At 30.0% G+C, this 18899-nt stretch overlaps 1 protein-coding gene across 1 annotated transcript in view; it reads left to right on the forward strand.

The window, feature by feature from the left end:
* Positions 1–17814, forward strand: part of LOC139512362 (contactin-4-like) — an 81650-nt gene extending 63836 nt beyond the window's left edge. Inside the window, exons 26-32 of the mRNA XM_071299940.1 lie at positions 8396–8533; positions 9006–9221; positions 10748–10802; positions 11707–11806; positions 14222–14303; positions 14745–14836; positions 15229–17814. Of these exons, the coding sequence (XP_071156041.1) occupies positions 8396–8533; positions 9006–9221; positions 10748–10802; positions 11707–11806; positions 14222–14303; positions 14745–14836; positions 15229–15393 (848 nt within the window). The 3' untranslated portion in view covers positions 15394–17814. The remainder of the gene's footprint in view (positions 1–8395; positions 8534–9005; positions 9222–10747; positions 10803–11706; positions 11807–14221; positions 14304–14744; positions 14837–15228) is intronic.
* The last annotated feature ends 1085 nt before the right edge of the window (positions 17815–18899 follow it).

Here is an 18899-nt window from a genome sequence, read left to right on the forward strand (position 1 = left end):
CACAGCCGTTTAAGCACTGTGGATAGAGAAAATATAGCACAACTTAATTGTTCAGAAGGTTGAAATCTACTTTCTGTCTTTTTATGTACTGTGGATTCATTTATTTTCGTGGGTACCAATTTTTGTGTATAAAGGAAAACATGTATGTTCGTGGATATTTTATTTCGTAGTTTTATTGAGGTCTGCATACAAGACCATAGAAAATCTGTCATTTGTTGAACATTTAATTTCATGGTTTACCTCTACCCACAAAATCCACGAAAAGTAGTATCCTACGAATAATAATGAACCCACAGTAAATCAAAACTGTCATGACATCTTTTTTATAGCCCTTAACGACTTTTACCCATTTTTTTTCTTTAGTTTTGCCTATCATCCTGAATTTGACTGAAAATTTATCACAAAATAAAAGAACTTAAAACAGCAAAAATTGTCAGTTGGCTCCTTATAGAAGTTATTGCCATTAACAATTTTTACAATTTGGATTAGTTTTTGCCTATTTTCTTGAAAACTTTTAAGATAGATAGAAACTTAAAATATCACAAATGATCAGAAGGACAACATCTACAAATATATCAACATGACCAAAATAGTGTGTCAACATTCTTTAGGAGTAATTGCCCTTTAAGATAATTTTTGCCGAAATTAATGTATGAAAGAAAACTATAAGCAGCAAACCTGATCTGCAAGGCAAGATCTACAAATATGTATCCATAGCTGAAACTATCAGTGGACTCCGTATAAAAATTATTGCCCTTACATTGATTTTTGTCGAGTCTACCTCTGAAGCTCGAGATATGTATAAGTGATCCAGGGGTGGCTACTGGGGCAGTAACTAACTACTTTGAAGCTTTTTATTTTAGAAGGCATAATATTTTAGAAGGTTACTGCATACTTTGTACATAGATGTCTTATGTTATGAAGTTTCTGTCTGTCATATGTCCATTGTCCTTGACCTCATTTACAGGATTCAGTGAATAATTTAAAAAAAAAATTTGAAAAGATAATTTCTCTGATTATTATTACATTTTTTAATAGCATAACTTTATTTAGTATGTGAGACCTTGACCTCATTTTCATGGTTCATTTGTCAATGTTAAGTTTTCATGGTTAAATTTGTTTAAGCAAGTGGTCAACTATAGCTAATGCATAAATTGATTGTATGGTGTGTCTGTCCTTGACCTCATTTACCCCTTGCTAAAGGCAATGGTGACATTAAGTGTTACCCTTGACCATTCATTCATCCTTTTGCCTCTCTATCTTTCCATTATTCCATCTTTCTGTCCCTCCCATTTTCATTCATTTCTTCAGAAATATTCTTCTTTTATAGTTTGTCTTATTTATTGCAGGACAGAAATACAACTTGTTAATACAAAAATAATGTATTTTATGTCATAAAACTTGTGTCATATCTAATTGATCAGATGAGAAGTTTTTTGATAAACATGTTATATAACAAATGTAAAAATGATCAAAAAGAACATGTGTTTAGCATTAACCTTTAAATAATAATTATTCTTTCCAAAAAGTAAGAAAAATCATTTTCAAACTTGAAGACAAATTTTAAAATTTTGATTAAAATTATTCCGTTGCCAGAGGTAAAACTTTTAGATTTAATAGAAATTGAAAACATTAAATTGACTGGAAAAAAAACTTAAAAGAAAGTAATTGAAGAACATAAAATACAAATGGTGTATAATGTGTTGACTTTGCACTTGAGGATGTGTATAGGATGTGTCAGACATGAATGATTTTCCTGAGGATTTGAACATCAATTTGTTTTATAAGTAATCATACTGTCAGGATAGTTGGTTCACGGCCAAAGTATATAGTCAGTCTTAACAAATTTGTAATTATAAAAATTTATCAACTTAAATAATGATTGTATGGACTTATTTTAGGGAGTATAGTCAGTCTTAACAAATTTGTAGCTATAAAAATTTATCAACTTAAATAATGATTGTATGGACTTATTTTGGGGAGTATATACTAAGTCAGTCTTCACAAATTTGTGGATATAAAAATTTATCAACTTACGATTATATATAGGCTTATGTTGGGGGCTATAAAAATTTACCAACTTATGATTATATAGACTATTGTTGGGGGGTAAAAAAAATTACCAACTTATGATTATACAGACTTATGTTGGGGAGTATAAAAAATTTATCAAATTACGATAATATGGACTAATGTTGGGGGTTATAAAAAATTTATCGACTTCAATTTTATGGACTAAACATTGGGAGGTATGATTTTAATTTAGGTCTTAATATAAACATAAGACCTTTAAGGATTCTTTTTTCATTGGTGATAAATCTTTAACTTGAGCAAACATTTTCTTTGAAGGCAGCTTCAGGTTAAATGGAAATCTGATTCATTGTCTGGTTTGGCTACTGTTTTTCAAATTGATATAAGAAAAACTAGTTAATTAGAAAATATGTGTCCAGCTGCTTTGTAACGTTTGTATTCTCTTGAAAAAATATTTCCAGAGCTTATATTATAATTGTGACTCTGTCTTTCTATCCTTCTATCTGTGTGTCCAAAACATATTGTTTCAAGATGATATTACTTTAGTTTCTCTTGTTTTGGGGTTGGGAAAAAAACGAAATTATGCACTGAAGAATGATATTTGGACTCTGGGTTTAAAAGTTTGAAAGTGATTATATAAATAAAAATCAGCCATACCAACACCACCCTATTTCTGTGACTTTAAACTTTTTCTTGTTATCATGTCAATTGTTCATCTATATTCTTTTTAAATCTTTATTCTAATAGATACCTTTTTATACGCCCGTCAAAATTTTGAAGGGACGTATTATGGTATACAAATGTCCGGTGTCTGTCCGTCTGTCCGGCGTAAACATGTCGCACTGTAACTTGAGAACGACTTATCCAAATTTCATGAAACTTAACATAGTTGTTTATTATGATGGTCAAATGATCTGTATACTTTTTGGTGAAAATAAGATTAAAACTTTTTGAGTTACGGCACTTTGTAACTAAAACAGGGGGGTGTTTTTTTCACATGTCGCACCGTATCTCAAAAACGATTCTTGATTATGGCTTAAAACTTTAAACACTTGTTAGTTATATTAATCTTAATATCTGTATACATTTGGTGATGATTCAAAATTTTATTTTTGAGTTATTGAGTATTTTGTAAAAAAGGGGGAGGGTTTTTTTACATGTCGCACCATATCTCAAAAACGATTTATGATTATTGCTTAAAACTTTACACATGTCTTTTTTATATTAATCTAAAGATCTGTATACTTTTTGGTGATGATTCAAAATTTCATTTTTGAGTCATTGAGTATTTTGTAAAAAAGGGGGAGGTTTTTTTTTACATGTTGTGCCGTATCTCAAAAACAATTTATGATTATTGCATAAAACTTTACTCACTTCTTTGTTATATTAATCTAAAGATCTGTATACTTTTAGGTGATGATTTAAAACTTTATTTTGGAGTTATTGAGTATTTTGTTAAACAGGGGAGGGTTTTTTTACATGTTGCGCCGTATCTCAAAAATAATTTATGATTATTGCTTAAAACTTTACACACTTCTTTGTTATATTAATCTAAAGATCTGTATACTTTTTGGTTTTGATTCAAAATTTTATTTTAGTGATATTTAGTTTTTTGTAAAAAAAAACCAGGGTTGGGGGTTTCACATGTCCCGCCGTGTCTCAAAACAATATATGGTTATTGCTTAAAACTTTCTCAGAAACTATTTATGATTATTGCATAAAACTTCCACACAAGACGTCGGGTGTATCATGCGCTCATGTCGCAGCTGTTTATTCAAACCTTTAAACCATAAAATGCAAAATAAAAAAAAACAGAAAAAAAAACCAGAAAAAAATTAAAAGAGAAAATGTATGTCAATAAGTTAAAAAGTACTATTATAATAAGACTAGAGCTATATGATATTTCAAAAGATTAGATGGCCATAAGTGGAGTTTCCAGTCTCATGTATGAAATATCTCTAATTACATGTACAATGAAATAAAAGATGTGAAAATAAATCTTGATGTATATCATCTTCATCAGTCATAATTATTCAGTAATCTGCATTTTAACTTTAACTGGCCTACAGCTAAACTTACACACCTGTTTAAATTATACAGGTAAAATGATATCTAATTAAAGGTATTGATAAAGATTGAAATAGATCTCTGACATTTGAGATTTGTTTATATAATAGGTGAATAAATCTTATTTGATGATTATATTGTGAAGTTTTATAAATATCTATCTTGGAATTATGATTATATGTGAAATATAATTAGTTTTTAACTATGTATATAGTAATCTGACTGATTGACCATACATAGTATATTTCCTATCAGAAAGTTAAGGATTATGTTTCATATGGGATGTAAAATTTGAAGGTAATTTTATTTATAAATTCAATAGGCTAATGTATATATATTTCATGAAAAAAATATTCAAAAGAGGATGACATTTTGATATTCAATGGGTTGAACTTGTTGCACCATTATTGATATTTTTTATAATTTGATATCTAATTAATGAGAGGCAAATACATACATGGTTGTATCTTTCTTATTTTTCTCATAATTTATATCTTAACATCTTATTCAGACTCGTTTTGTGTTTTTGATTCCCTACCCTTGACTGGTATTAAAATTATCTGCCCTTTTCTTGATCCACCCACTTTTTCGTAAATAGAATTATTGTTAATTGTTCTCATCACAACTTTACAAGTAGTATTATATATATATATATAGTCGCTGCATTTCACTTTAAACAATTAGCAATCAAGTACAGTAAATTATTAAACAATAAGTACTCAATACCCTGTCCTTAATGCAGTTACAAAATATTTAATTACAATCAATCATTATTGATTATAAGTACAAAATTATATTTTTCAGAAAAATATCTGGATTCAGTTAATGTATGTGGTCATACATTGTAATTATCCTGTATATTGACAATTTCATAAATTAATTTGCAAATTGGAAGTAAAATTTTACCAGTCAGGTTAGGATAGACCTTATATAGATATTAAAAGATGTGGTAGGCGTGCCAAATAAACAACTTTCCACCCAAGTTGAAATTTGTATAAAAGTAAACCATTATAGGTCAAAGTACAGCCTTCGACACAGAGCCTTGGATTACACAGAACAGCAAGCCATATAGGGCCCCCTAAAAATTGATCCTAAGTTATACTGAAATGCGTATGACTTACTAGATATAGTATTTTTACTCTTAAGATTTTTTGTGAAAATGCGGAAGGTTCCTGACTAATTAGGACATGTGCAAATAAATGCAGTGGGATGTTATGTATAGAATAACATCAGACTGTCCTAAGCGCCTATCTATACAATAGTAGATTATGTCAGAAAATTAGATAAAACCACTCCTAACACAGATCGTGATATTAATTACATAATTATCAATTATATTGACCTGAAAATAGAATTTAGAATTGCTTTAAAGAATGTAAATCATATTAAACAGGTGGAAATCAATCACCTTAATTGGATGTTTAAACCCATTTGTGAATTACTATCCGAAAGTGTGATATTAGAATTACTTTCTTAAGAAAGATAGATTTTATAGATAATACTTACTAAGTGTAATTTTGATCACAATAAAAGGGCCTTTACTTATGGTGAGCAACATTTCTGGGTGCCTACAATTATTTAAATGAAAAAAAAACCAAGAACACGGAAATTGATATTTAAGGGCCCACTCAGCCAGCAAAGTTTCATCTTATATTCGGTATAGGTTAGTATCTCATCATTTTACTGCTTTCAATGTCTGTCTTCTGACTAGACTCAGTTTAATTGAAGTCTGGAGCTGGCATGTCAGTTAACTGCTAGTAGTCTGTTGTTATTTATGTATTATTGTCATTTTGTTTATTTTCTTTGGTTACATCTTCTGACATCAGACTCGGACATCTCTTGGACTGAATTTTAATGGGCGTATTGTTATGTGTTTACTTTTCTACATTGGCTAGAGGTATAGGAGGAGGGTTGAGATCTCACAAACATGTTTAACCCCGCCACATTTTTTGCGCCTGTCCCAAGTCAGGAGCCTCTGGCCTTTGTTAGTCTTGTATTATTTTAATTTTAGTTTCTTGTGTACAATTTGGAAATTAGTATGGCGTTCATTATCACTGAACTAGTATATATTTGTTTAGGGGCCAGCTGAAGGACGCCTCCGGGTGCAGGAATTTCTCCCTACATTGAAGACCTGTTGGTGACCTTCTGCTGTTGTTTTTTTCTATGGTCAGGTTGTTGTCTCTTTGGCACATTCCCCATTTCCATTCTCAATTTTAGACTACAAACATTAAAAAACAAACGTATTCAGTGAGTGATTTCTGTTATTTTTGTATACATATTGGATAAAATTAATAAAACTGTCACCACAAAAACATAAAAAAACGTGCAGTAACAAAAAAAATTAAAATATAGATGTCAATCATTATTTGTCCTTCATATTAATCAATAAAATTTTGATTTTTAAACCTACAGCTATTCAGTAAGTATTTCTGTTAAGTTTATACATATATATTTGTATATTAAATATATATAAGGAAAAATGTTACCACAAAATCATGAAAAAATGTAGTGACCAAAATATGAAAAACCATGGGTTGTCATATGTCCGTCAGATTGATGACTAAAGTTCCTATCTAAAAACTTTAAGGTCCTGTTATAATTAAAAGTACCAAAGTACAGTTGAATTGTACTAGAAATTATATTTGACTAAGAAGTGACTATAGTATGATGTCAAGAGGGGAGTACTTTATGTGTTTTAATAACCCTAGTATAATCTATATAGAGGAGATATTACTGACTGTGAATAAAAATTGTATGTAAATAAACTGGAGACTTGTTTGTATATAGATTACGTTTCATGATTTATGATAAAGGATTAATTACCTAGTCTAGTATGTACCCTATATACATAATAAATATATCTTGAAATTGTATGCCAATGTATTGATTTCTAGTAAAAATTGTTTGAGAAAAAAACATCGGGGTTGTTGAAGGCAAGCACTTTAAATTCAGAAATTAATGTGAAAAATGCAACTTGGTTATTATCGCAATTATAAGAGCTCTCATTCTGGTATCTGATACACATATACGAGGGGGGATAGGAGGGATCCTGATCCCGAAATCCCGGGCTTGAAAAAACGAAATCCCGAAATCCCGGGCTTAAAAACACAAAATCGCGAGGTCCCGAAATTCGCAAAAAAGAATTCATGGATCCCGAAAGGTTCAATTCCGAAATCCCGAGCTTAAAAACACCTGATCCCAGAGTCCCGATAAAGGTCCTATCCCCCCTCATATATATGTATGCAGCTTTTCCTGAAATAACATGAATTAACTCTCATTATTGTCCAATCCTCAAAATCTCAATAATAAATACATGTTATGATTTCAGAATTGACACTATTCAAAGCCAGCCACTTATAGAATATTCTGCTATATACATTTAATGCCAACCACTCACAGAAAATGTGCAAGTAACATAGCCTCCAGATAACTTTTTCCATAACAACACTCAAGCCAATACTGTAAAATAACCAGAAAATTTCTTATGATAATATTGCTGAATAGGCTACCTATGATCACCTTCTTTATGCCCTATTTATGGGCATTATGTTTTTCTATCCTGCTTCAGGTTAAAGTTTTTGGTCAAGGTAGTTTTTGATGAAGTTAAATTGAAGTCTAATCGACTTGAAACTTAGTACACATGTTTCCTATGATATGCTCTTTCAAATTTTAATGCCAAAATTAGAGTTTTGACCCAAATTTCACGGTCCACTGAACATAGAAAATGCTCGTGTGAGTGGGGCATCCATGTACTATGGACACATTCTTGTCACATTATGGGACCAGTCATGTTTGTATTGACAGCTATACTTCTAACAGCTACCTGGTATATAATACCAAAGTTTATTTATCTAAACTGATAGTGTCCTGCTTTTTCAGACAAGTTACTTCATGTTATCTTCATGTACTTAATTTTTCATATAGTACCACTAAAAATACTTCTATTGCATGAACAATTTTTTCACAGCATTTTCCTTTTTATTACTAAATTGGCTGCATTGGTTTTACTCTCATTGAGTGATTGTTTTAAAACTAACATCTTCTTTAGGATAGTTTCTGATATAGTTTTTTATTTTACAGCATATAAGTCTGTATAGAGTTTTTTTTTTTATATATATTTTAATAACTTCCTGTTTATCTTGTCATCTTATGTGTTTATGTGGCAAGAACATTATTCATTTAACTGGTTTCCTCTCTCAATTCATTTTTTTCCTCCGAATTTTCCGCCAATTATATTTCATTATTTCATAACGAAATTTGGCTTTTTTTTTATTCCATGAGATTTTATTTTTTACAGAAGTAGTCAAAAGAATAGAAACAGATTTGACTACAGTGATATTACAGAATCTATCACCTAGCCATGTATTTAGGATTACTATTGTGGCAGTAAATGGTGTCGGTGTAGGAGACCAGTTTTATTACACAGCATCAACAGGTAGTTCTCTTTAAAAGTTTCTAGAGTTATTTCCCCTGTCACAATACTATAAAAGCATGATTGTCAATGAGACAACTATCCTCCAAAGTTCAAATAAAGTGGATGTTAGCAATTGCAGGCAACCCTACAACCTTCCACAAAGAGAAAAACCCAGTAGGCTATAATCAAATCTGTAAGGGTAAACACTTTTTTAAGACTGTTATAGAAAAAAAAAATTTAACATTGTATAAGAAGCATTCTGTTTCATAAATCAATCTTTTAATATTCTTATAATTTATAAAATGTATCGATTTATAGTATACTGAAAATGAAAATATTCAATTGGTCCGTTCTCATACTTATATTATACTTATATATTCTCATACACAGTAAGGATATACTTAATGCCCCCCCCCCCCCCAAAAAAAAAAATAACCCTAAAAAAACCTTTATGAATCACAATTTGTTCTTTATTGTTGAATTTTATTTCTAGCCACTTTGCCACCTTTGCCTATTGAAACAACAACCAAGGAGGAAATGTCCACAGAGGCCACAACAATTAGCCTATCTCAATCAAAGGGAGTCAACTCTGTTTTATCACCAGCAGTTTTTGGTGGTATAATAGCGGGAGCTGTACTTGTTGTCATGGTGATTATACTGGTTACCTGTTTATGTATCAGGAGGAAAAGATTAGACCAGGCTAAATATGGTAAGATGCATTGTGAAAATTGCATTTATTAAATCTGATAATGAAAATCAAAGTTTCTCATAATTGTAAAGCTTCCCAATTTGAAAATCAGAAATATTGTTAAGTAAAGATGAACATTATTTGTTAATGATGATAACATTTTTTTTATAAATGAATGGATAATTACTGTTAAAATCTGCTGCAATAAAACTACTATTACTATTGTGAATAAAAGAATATGCAAGGTTTATCTCAACAACAAAACAAGCCAACAGAGCAACCCTTAAATTTTCTAGAAAGGGGGAGGGGGTAGAAGTATAGCTAAGGTGGAAATCAATATTTCACTTTTTTTTTTAAACCTGGCAACATATTTTTTAAAGAACACTTTTAGCACTATACAAGTGGTTGTTTTTTCAAACAGGTGAAATTAAAATATTTATTACATGTCCTGATAAGTGAGCAAAATATAAGTTCATACAGAAATTTAATGCAGGTTTGCTTCGAATTCTACAGGTTGTACTGTAAATTGCTATACTCAGCAATTCAAGAAACATACCATATCATTTTCTATTGTTTTTATGTTTTCACTCTACTTCAATTTGAAATTAGAAAATGGAACAAATGCTTGCAATTATTCTTTAGGTATATATGATTGGAGAAAATTTCCAATCTTGCAGCAGAGTTTCTCAGTAAATAAGTTTTGAATTGAAGAAAAAAAACAACAAGAGATCAAACATTATTTGCCATGTGTGTTTAATGTAGAAACTTTTAATCAATTGTTGTTTGTTCTTTTTTTATGACTTCAATGAAACAAAATAAAAAGTCTGAGGGTAAACAAAAATTAGTATTTTGAGAATTTTCTTTGAAATTTTTTAGACTTCTTTAAAAATCTCTAGATGTAAAAAATCAATTTGTCCCTTTTCTAGCTTTAAAGATATAGCAAATTGAATATTCAATTCCAAAAGTACTTACTTTTATTGATGTTCAGTACGTTTTGGGTATTTCTTTACAAAATATTGTAGAAATTAACACCTGTTTAAAGGTCAAGGGTACATAGTATCAGATAACATTAAATATCTTGATTTAAGAAATGGGAAGAAGGAAGCTAGTATGTGTTAAACCATATTAAACAGATGTTATTATATATCACATGAGAAAAAAAATGAAAGAAATAATTATATAAACAATATTAGGAATTGTAACAAATTTATGTGAAAAGCAGTTGATAGAAATGGAAGTCTCAAATACAAGTAAGAGGCATCCAGTTTCTTATGTTGTGCATGAAATTGACTGTATTATGCATATTTCATATGTGTATAAGACATTTTGATCCTCAAACTTAATGAGAAAAAGAAAAAAAGTCCCTCATATATGTACAAGCTACAGATTTCAATGGAATAGCCAGTTATGTTTAACATTGGTCAACCACATTTGATGATGACTGTCCCCTGTCTCTGCTACAACTTTTAGTTATTAGAAATTAATTAGAATATTATAACATGTACGCTTTTACCAGTTTTAACTAAAGTCTAACCTATATGTTTTAGTGAATACAAAGAATCCTGCTGTATTTGGAAACTTACAAGGAGACAAATCTTTAAGGTAAAATTTCATTTCTTATTAATGTAAGATATACAATTGAATATATGTTGATTTTTCTTTTTTACAATACTGTTACAGTAAATGTTGAAATTATAGTGGAGGGGTTATTTTTTTTTCGTGATTATATAAAATATGCAGAAATTAGTTTAAAAAAAGTTAAGTATCTAAAGTAACAAGTTATTGCTTGAGGTCTGAAAGAAAATAGTTTAAACCTGCTACATGTTCAAATAATTTAATTTTGGATGTAACGTGTCTTCTGATTGGCTGACATTATTTTGTTATCAGCCCATAGACATTATTTAGTCATGTGACCGTGACGTCATCAACGTTTTTTCATGGTTTTCTACGGTTTAAAATGGAATTTAAAATTAAATTATAAGAAATGACTGTAATATTTGTTCTGTCTATTCGAAATAACAAAAAAATTGTGGTGCACACTGTTAAATAACCCGCTACGCGCGTTATTCAGTGTGCACCACATTTTTTATGTTATTTCTTCATAGACAGAAAAAATATTACAGTCATTCCTTAAGTTATATTTTTATATAATTTTGGTTTTCGAGCATAAGGTTTTGATGAACAATGCTCAAGTTTATCTCTGTAAAATTAATTCTCAAATCTTCTAGACTCTTTGTCTATTGTGAAAGACCTGATGCTGACCTATAGATGTCTTTTTTTGTTGGTGTCATTAGGTTACTGCCTCAATGATGTATACCTCACATATCACCTCTTATTCAACTGGATAAAAGATTCAAATACGTCTGCTTGACATTAATTGTACAGGTATATTTTGTCAATTCATTGCAAAAAAAAAAATTGGTTTTGTTATTTTGATATTGAACTTTTAACCATTTTGTGTGTAAGCATACAGATCTATTTCTTTTTCATTTTTCTTTAATTTCAGAACATCTAAATCTGAACAGTTAGAAGACAGAGGATCATTAAGGAGAATAGATTTTGTAGGAGACACTGTACAATATGGATCTAATAATAAAACAAAGAAGGTAATTTAGGAATACTGAAGGTAGATTTTGTAGGAGACACTGTACAATATGGATCTAATAATAAAACAAAGAAGGCAATTTAGGAATACTGAAGGTAGATTTTATAGGAGACACTGTAAAATATGGATCTAATAATAAAACAAAGAAGGCAATTTAGGAATACTTAAGGTAGGTTTTGTAGGAGACACTGTACAATATGGATCTAATAATAAAACAAAAAAGGTAATCTAGGTAGATTTTGTTATAAGTGTATAAATGTGATACAGTGATCTTTGAAAGAATATGTTTTAAGATTGTGAAAATTTGTAGGTATGATCACAATGTGTATGATTGAACATCTTAGGCCATCTTTTAGATCAATCTTTGTTATTGAATACTTATATGTCTGACTGATGTTTTCTATCATAAGTATATTTACAAAAAACGTCAGAGATAAAAGATACTTGATTTATTGGTGATTGCTTTAAGCCACATCAGCACAAAAAAGCTATATTACAGAAAAAATAGGTTGCATGTAAAAGAAAATGTTGGATCATCTCTTAACATATAACCTCAACTTATGTAATGGATTTATTTCTATAAGTTGTTGGAACTATCAAACATGTACTTTCACCATTTTTGCACTTCTTGAGTGTTAATGTTGAATCAGCATTTGAATAGAATGGATATGGGGGACACAGAGATGTTCATAGGGCATCATGATGATCAGTCTTGTATTACTGTAGCCCTTTTCACAAAAAATCTTAAGTGTAAAATTAATCTTACGAAAAAAATATTTGTTGAATTGTTAAGGAATACATTTTTGTATTTTAGACTTACGATAAATTTTACACTTAAGAATTTTTGTGAAAAGGGCTACTGGTACCTACATATTAATCAATATATAAAAGGAACAAAGCTGTAAGTGTTGTTCTTCATCTTGTCATTTGCATAAAGGTTTTCCACCCAGATATAAACAGCAAACACTTTACAGCAAAATCAAAACATATAAAGAAGATGTGGTATGATTGCCAATGAGACAACTGTCCACAATGACTAAATAACACAGAAATTTAAAACAGCTATAGGTCACTGTATGGCTTTCAACAATGAGTTAAGCCCATACTGTATAGTCAGCTATAAAAGGCCCTGAAATGACAAACGTAAAACAAGAAAACTTTGAATGGCCTTCAATTTATTTACAAAAAAGGAACAAAAAACAAATATGTAACACATCATCAAACAACAACCACTAAATTACAGGCTCCTGACTTAGGACAGGCACATACATACAGAATGTGGTGGGGTTAAACATATTTTAGCTGTATCCCAACCCTCCCCCTGAACTCTGGCAGTGGTATAACAGTACAAGATAAGAATGAACTATAAAAATCAGTTGAAAAAGGCTTAACTCATCAGATGGATACTATAGAAATACAAAGAGTGGATATAGCGTACTTGTTTATTCCAAAACGAAAAAGACACTAAGTACAAATCTGAGAGTACTCCCAGTTACTGACAGCTGAGTTCAAAGCCACTAACAACTAATAAAAAAAAAATCAAATTCTTTTTCACCAATGTCAAAGACTGTGCATATGCATTGCATGTTAAACAGGTTATGTTTTTCTGCAAAAAAATATTATTCATTGTCCAGAAAGACAAAAAAAGAATTCTCAGAGCTTCATCAAGACATGAACAAAGAAAAGTAAGATTGCAACAGGCAATAAAAAGCAGTGTACTGCATAAGCATGGTTACACCATAATTATGATGGCTTAAAGTCATATGAAACCTCAAATTAAAAAAAAATGATGCATATGTTTTTTCATAACTAAATGGTTAGTTTTCATTATAAAACTTTAATATGCACATATACTTATTCCTGAAGAAAATTCTTTAATTTGTCCACATTTAGAAGAAGTTTACTTTTTTTAATTGCTTGCTTCGAGGAAGCATTCACCGACATATTTTCCGTTTACAAAGTGACCTCAGCGTGACCCTTCTCGTAAAAATCTGGTGAACGCAATACGCATGGATCTGTCTTTAAAATAAACCATATCTGATTGTACATTTTAAACACGTGCTCAATATCCATGCTTTTTGTGTATTGTTTACTATAAGGTGACAATCAGTAAACTACGGCTTGAAAACACGACAATTAAGCAGCTGCCATTTTTTCACCTCGTAACAGACAGAAAGAAAAAAAAATTTGACGATTATACGATATATTTGCGTAAAAAATGATAAAATCTTTCACAGAAGACTAAGTTTATGATATATACATGCATTGGTTCAAGAATTGGATAAAAATTATTTTTCAACAGTCACTTGTTTCATATGACTTTAATGAAATATGATATGAATCTGTTTATAACAAACAGGTTTGTTAAATGACTTTTGTTATAATCTTATTAATACTCTTTGCTTTCTTTTTATAGGAACAGCCTTCAATAGTTATTTCTTCTTTAGAGGTACCAGGAACACAGCTGATAAAGAGATCAAGCAATAATTCTATAAATGGTATGTTGCTACAAAAAAACAGATTTTGATAGGGTTTCTATCAACAACTGAAAGCAAATATTGGGCACAAGTTTGTAAAATTAATATTTTAAAAAGTTAAATGCATGACCAAATGAGGGATAAATACCCAAAATCATATGGTGATAATGGTGTAGGTGTGCAGAGAGTCTATAGATTATGGCTTTGAAGTTTTTTTAAGTAATTTGTATGTCATTGAATATTATATATGATCATCTTTAGTTGGTGCTTGCTGCATCACACCTACATTATTCTACAGATTTTGTTTAATATTCATGAAAGGTTTTATTAGAAAAGTATGTAAATTGGTAACTCAGGTGCCCTGGAAGGCCAGTTGTTTCTGCTCCACTAGTGACACATTTGATTTGAAGATGTCTTCATATGATATTGGTATTTAGATGTTTATGATATTGATATTTTTAGGAATAGAAAATCCAGGTTACAAAGATCAAACAGGGGAAACAGAATCACTAGCTGTTTCTATGACGCTGTCTTCAGAAGATTTCTTGGCAGAGGTATAATACCCGTTGACTTATTTTGATAAAAGTTACATTTAGAAAACAAAATTGGCTGCAGACAACATTCTATTAATCTTGAGAATCAAAGCAGTTATGTTAAAGTTAACACGAATTATCTAGTTAATGCGTTATAGTTAAATGATGTTATTATTTTTTCACAGATTTATTGGATTTATAAAATTAAGATTATCAAAATTCTCATAGTTTTCTTTAACATGTATGTTCTAGTGACTTTTAATTGAAATTCAACTGGATTAAATTGAAATCAGACAGTGATCAATGGGAGATAACTCAATATGAATTATACCAACAAGATAGTTATTATTGATTATGTAAGTTTAATATATATATGTAAAGGAATAAGGAATATGAATATGTTTTTTTTTCAGTCAGCAAGTTTAAAAAGAACTAGTCGAATGAGAACTGAAAGTGCAGCAGCTATAGCAGTATTACGTAACCAACGACTACCAAGGTTACCTAGGTCACAGGATGATACAGACACTTTAATAAACCATGACTCTGTTGTGATTTATACAGAAAGGACAGCACTGTGACCTATTGTCTGTTATTTCATTTCTCACTGATCAGGAACGATCTATTACATCAACACAGTATTTACAGATAATATTATTCCAATTCACAATAATAAGGAATGAACAATTATTTACTTTATATGAATAATACAGCATTTTGTTTTGTTTCATTTCACTTTTTGATCTCATTGCATCAATCAATATGTGTTCAAACAAAATAAATCAAAAGGTGAACCTTTTGGGTTTTAGGATTTTTTAAAAGGGGGAAATGGGAGGAAGAGGGTCATATGTTTTTTTCCACTAAACTGTTTTGTTTTCTCATCTTTTGCTTGTTTATTTTGGTAAGCTTAAACCATTTAGAGAAATGATTTTACTTAAGCATCCTATTGCATTCAGACTAGCATTTATGGGCATTATATTTTCTGGTCTGTGTGTCCGTACGTCTTTCCGTCTGTTTGTTCGTCCGTTTGTCCATCCCACTTCAGGTTAAAGTTTTGGTTAAAGTTTTTAGTCGAGTAAGTTTTTGATGAAGTTGAAGTCCAATGGACTTGAAACTTAGGAAACATGTTCTTTATGATATGATCTTTCTAAAGGAGTAAGTTCGGTAAGGGCCTGGATTATAAAGTTCAATGTTACAAGACAAAAAATGTTTCAAGATGACTTAAAGACATGTGAGAAAGATAAATAGAACTATTTTTGTCAAAGATTTATTCTAACACGTTGATTTTTACATCCCAAAAAGGTCAAAATATGTGATTTTAGTAAAATTTGACAAAATCGGCTGAATTTCAACCATATTTATAATGAAGATTACATTTGTCAACAATTTTGTTAAGTGTTAATTATCTTTTGATTGAAGGTATTAGTTGCACATAGCAGGAAGGATGAAATGGTCTTGGTTTTTTTTAATAGGAGCAAAATTTCATTGATAATGAGTTTTTTAATGTCTACATTTTATCACTTTGGCTAATGATCTAACTGAATGTAAATATGTCAGTGTTAGAAAAGACTATCATACTTCATCCACTGATGTTATTATTTCCATAGAAATATTATTATGGAATACTTTGTTATAATATCTGTTTTTCTGATCAAAATTCTGCATTGAACTGTTGACTAACTATTACAACACACTAATGTATCAAAATAAATATTAACCGCTGTATACTGTGTGCATTTGTTAAAGAATAGAATTATAAGTGTTAACACGTTGAAGGAAGTACATTTTGTAAGAGGTGCAGAAGGACTTCATACTAAAAATGTGAGCACGTTCAATGATTCTACAATCCTATGAAATGACTAAAAGAAGCATTCAATACTTAAAATTACATTTTTTTGCTAGGATCCTGAAAACACAATTTCTATCAAGTTTTTCTTTTATTTACCTGTGCACTTTATTGTGGAAGCATGTGTCATCGTGAATGTTACATGAAGGTTTAATTTAATTTCAGAATGACAAGACATTGCTGTTAGCCAATCAAAATAATGTAGCATAATGAAACATACAAAATTGCAATGTAATTAAACAGTATGCTTTCATTTGACCCATATAATTTTTCTAGTACAAAATTTCAGAAATTGGATTGTACTTATTAAGATTCCTTAGTGTCCATACTTCAAGCTACATTACTATGGATTCTTTTTTACTCATTGGATACCAAATTTTGTGAGTTTCATGGATACAGGTGAACCACAAATTCAAATGTTAAACGAATAATATATTTTCAATAGGCTTTGTATAAAGCAATTTGCAAAAACTACGAAATCAAATAACCACAAATATGCAAGTTTTCATCAATCCATGAAAATTGATACTGACGAAAATATATCAATCCATACTATACAAGATTTTATTTTTTCTGAAATTAAAAAATACCTAGTGAGTTACCACATAACATTCATATTTTTGATTCTCAGATAACCAGATAATTATATTGTGTTTGTATGTATTATTGTTGTGAAAGATGTGAAAGAATATCTTTAAAAGGTTTTGAAAAGAGAGAAATATGTGTGTAAAAGGTTTTTGAAGAGACTTATAGTTAATCATAATATTATTAAATGATATTTTTAAAAGTTGAAGTGACGTTTAAATAAGTACAATCATTTTCTTTACATAACCATTACCTTCTTGTATTCATGGCAAGTCCATTAATTTCCTCAAAGTATTAAGCATTATTAAGATATGAACCGATTAGTTTGTAAATTTTCAGATATATAGAAAAAAAGATAATGTCTTGTCTGTCTTGTAGGAAACCTGTCATATAATCAATTTTTAAATAGAAAAATAAATATTCCTGGTTGTCAAATGCAAATGTGAATCTAAGATGGGGAGATGAATAAAGGGTATATGCTATAATGTGCACTCTGTTGTTGTTAATTTATGTAAATTTACTCAAATGTATTCAGTTAATATATTATTAAAGTTGTTAAATACCGATGAAATCATTTAAATGTGAATTCATATGTTAACATTTATCTTCACAGAATTTTTCTTTATTGACACCATGTTATGATCTTTGCAATAACCTATAGGCAAAATGGAGTCAAATTTAAGAACAAATTGATCCTGTATGGAAGTTGTCATAAATTGTCTTAACAATATGACCATTACTTGTCAAAAGTATTCTTAGAAATGTGCACAAAAGAATATGTTTGGCATATAATAACAGGAATGAGACGGCACCTATCAAAACAAAAAATCTTACAGAACAATTACAACCAACATACAGTTCTCATGTGAATGAAGGCAACAGTAGTATACTGATGTTCAATAGTCATAAAAAGATTTCAGGGAAAACAAATCCGGGTCACAAACCTAAACCAAGGGAAACACATCAACTGTAAGAGGAAACAACCGAACAACATAACCGCTTAATTGCTACTAAAACGAAAGCCAAAATACATAGAAACAGACTTTTTGAGAACTGACTTGGTTCAGGACATTTTAAGAAAATATGTAAAGCAAGAAGTTGTGAATAATTCGAAAAAAAACTTTAATCATCTACCATCAACATGTAAATTGCTACATAAAAATCAAACTTAACATATATATATACACAAAGACAAAATTTGAACGAGATATTTAGGATATGGAGTATATCAATCTTGAAATAGTATTGTTAGTTCTCCCGTTAATTAGGTTGCATGTAACAATTGAAAAGTTCAAGAAAACACAACTAAACCAGTTCATAAAAAGCATTCACTGCAATGCTACACAGAGGTATTTTAAGTGTAAAAATGCAGCAAAAAGTAACATAATACTAAATAATATCATATCAATGTATGTTTGCAGGACAGGTAGATAGAAGTATTGTTGCTACTGATATGAAAATCAAGACCCATTGGTGGCCTTTGGCTGTTGTCTGCTTTTTGGTCGGGTTGTTGTCTCTTTGACACATACCCCATTTCCATTCTCAATTTCATTTCATAAACATCTAAGCCTCAATTGCTGCTTTTTTTAGGATAATTATGTTTCCTTGTCCGTGTCCTCTACAGCTGTCATAGCTTACTATGTTGGATAGGGTTTG

Source organism: Mytilus edulis, chromosome 2 (assembly GCF_963676685.1).
Source record: "Mytilus edulis chromosome 2, xbMytEdul2.2, whole genome shotgun sequence".
Classification (NCBI taxonomy): domain Eukaryota; kingdom Metazoa; phylum Mollusca; class Bivalvia; order Mytilida; family Mytilidae; genus Mytilus; species Mytilus edulis.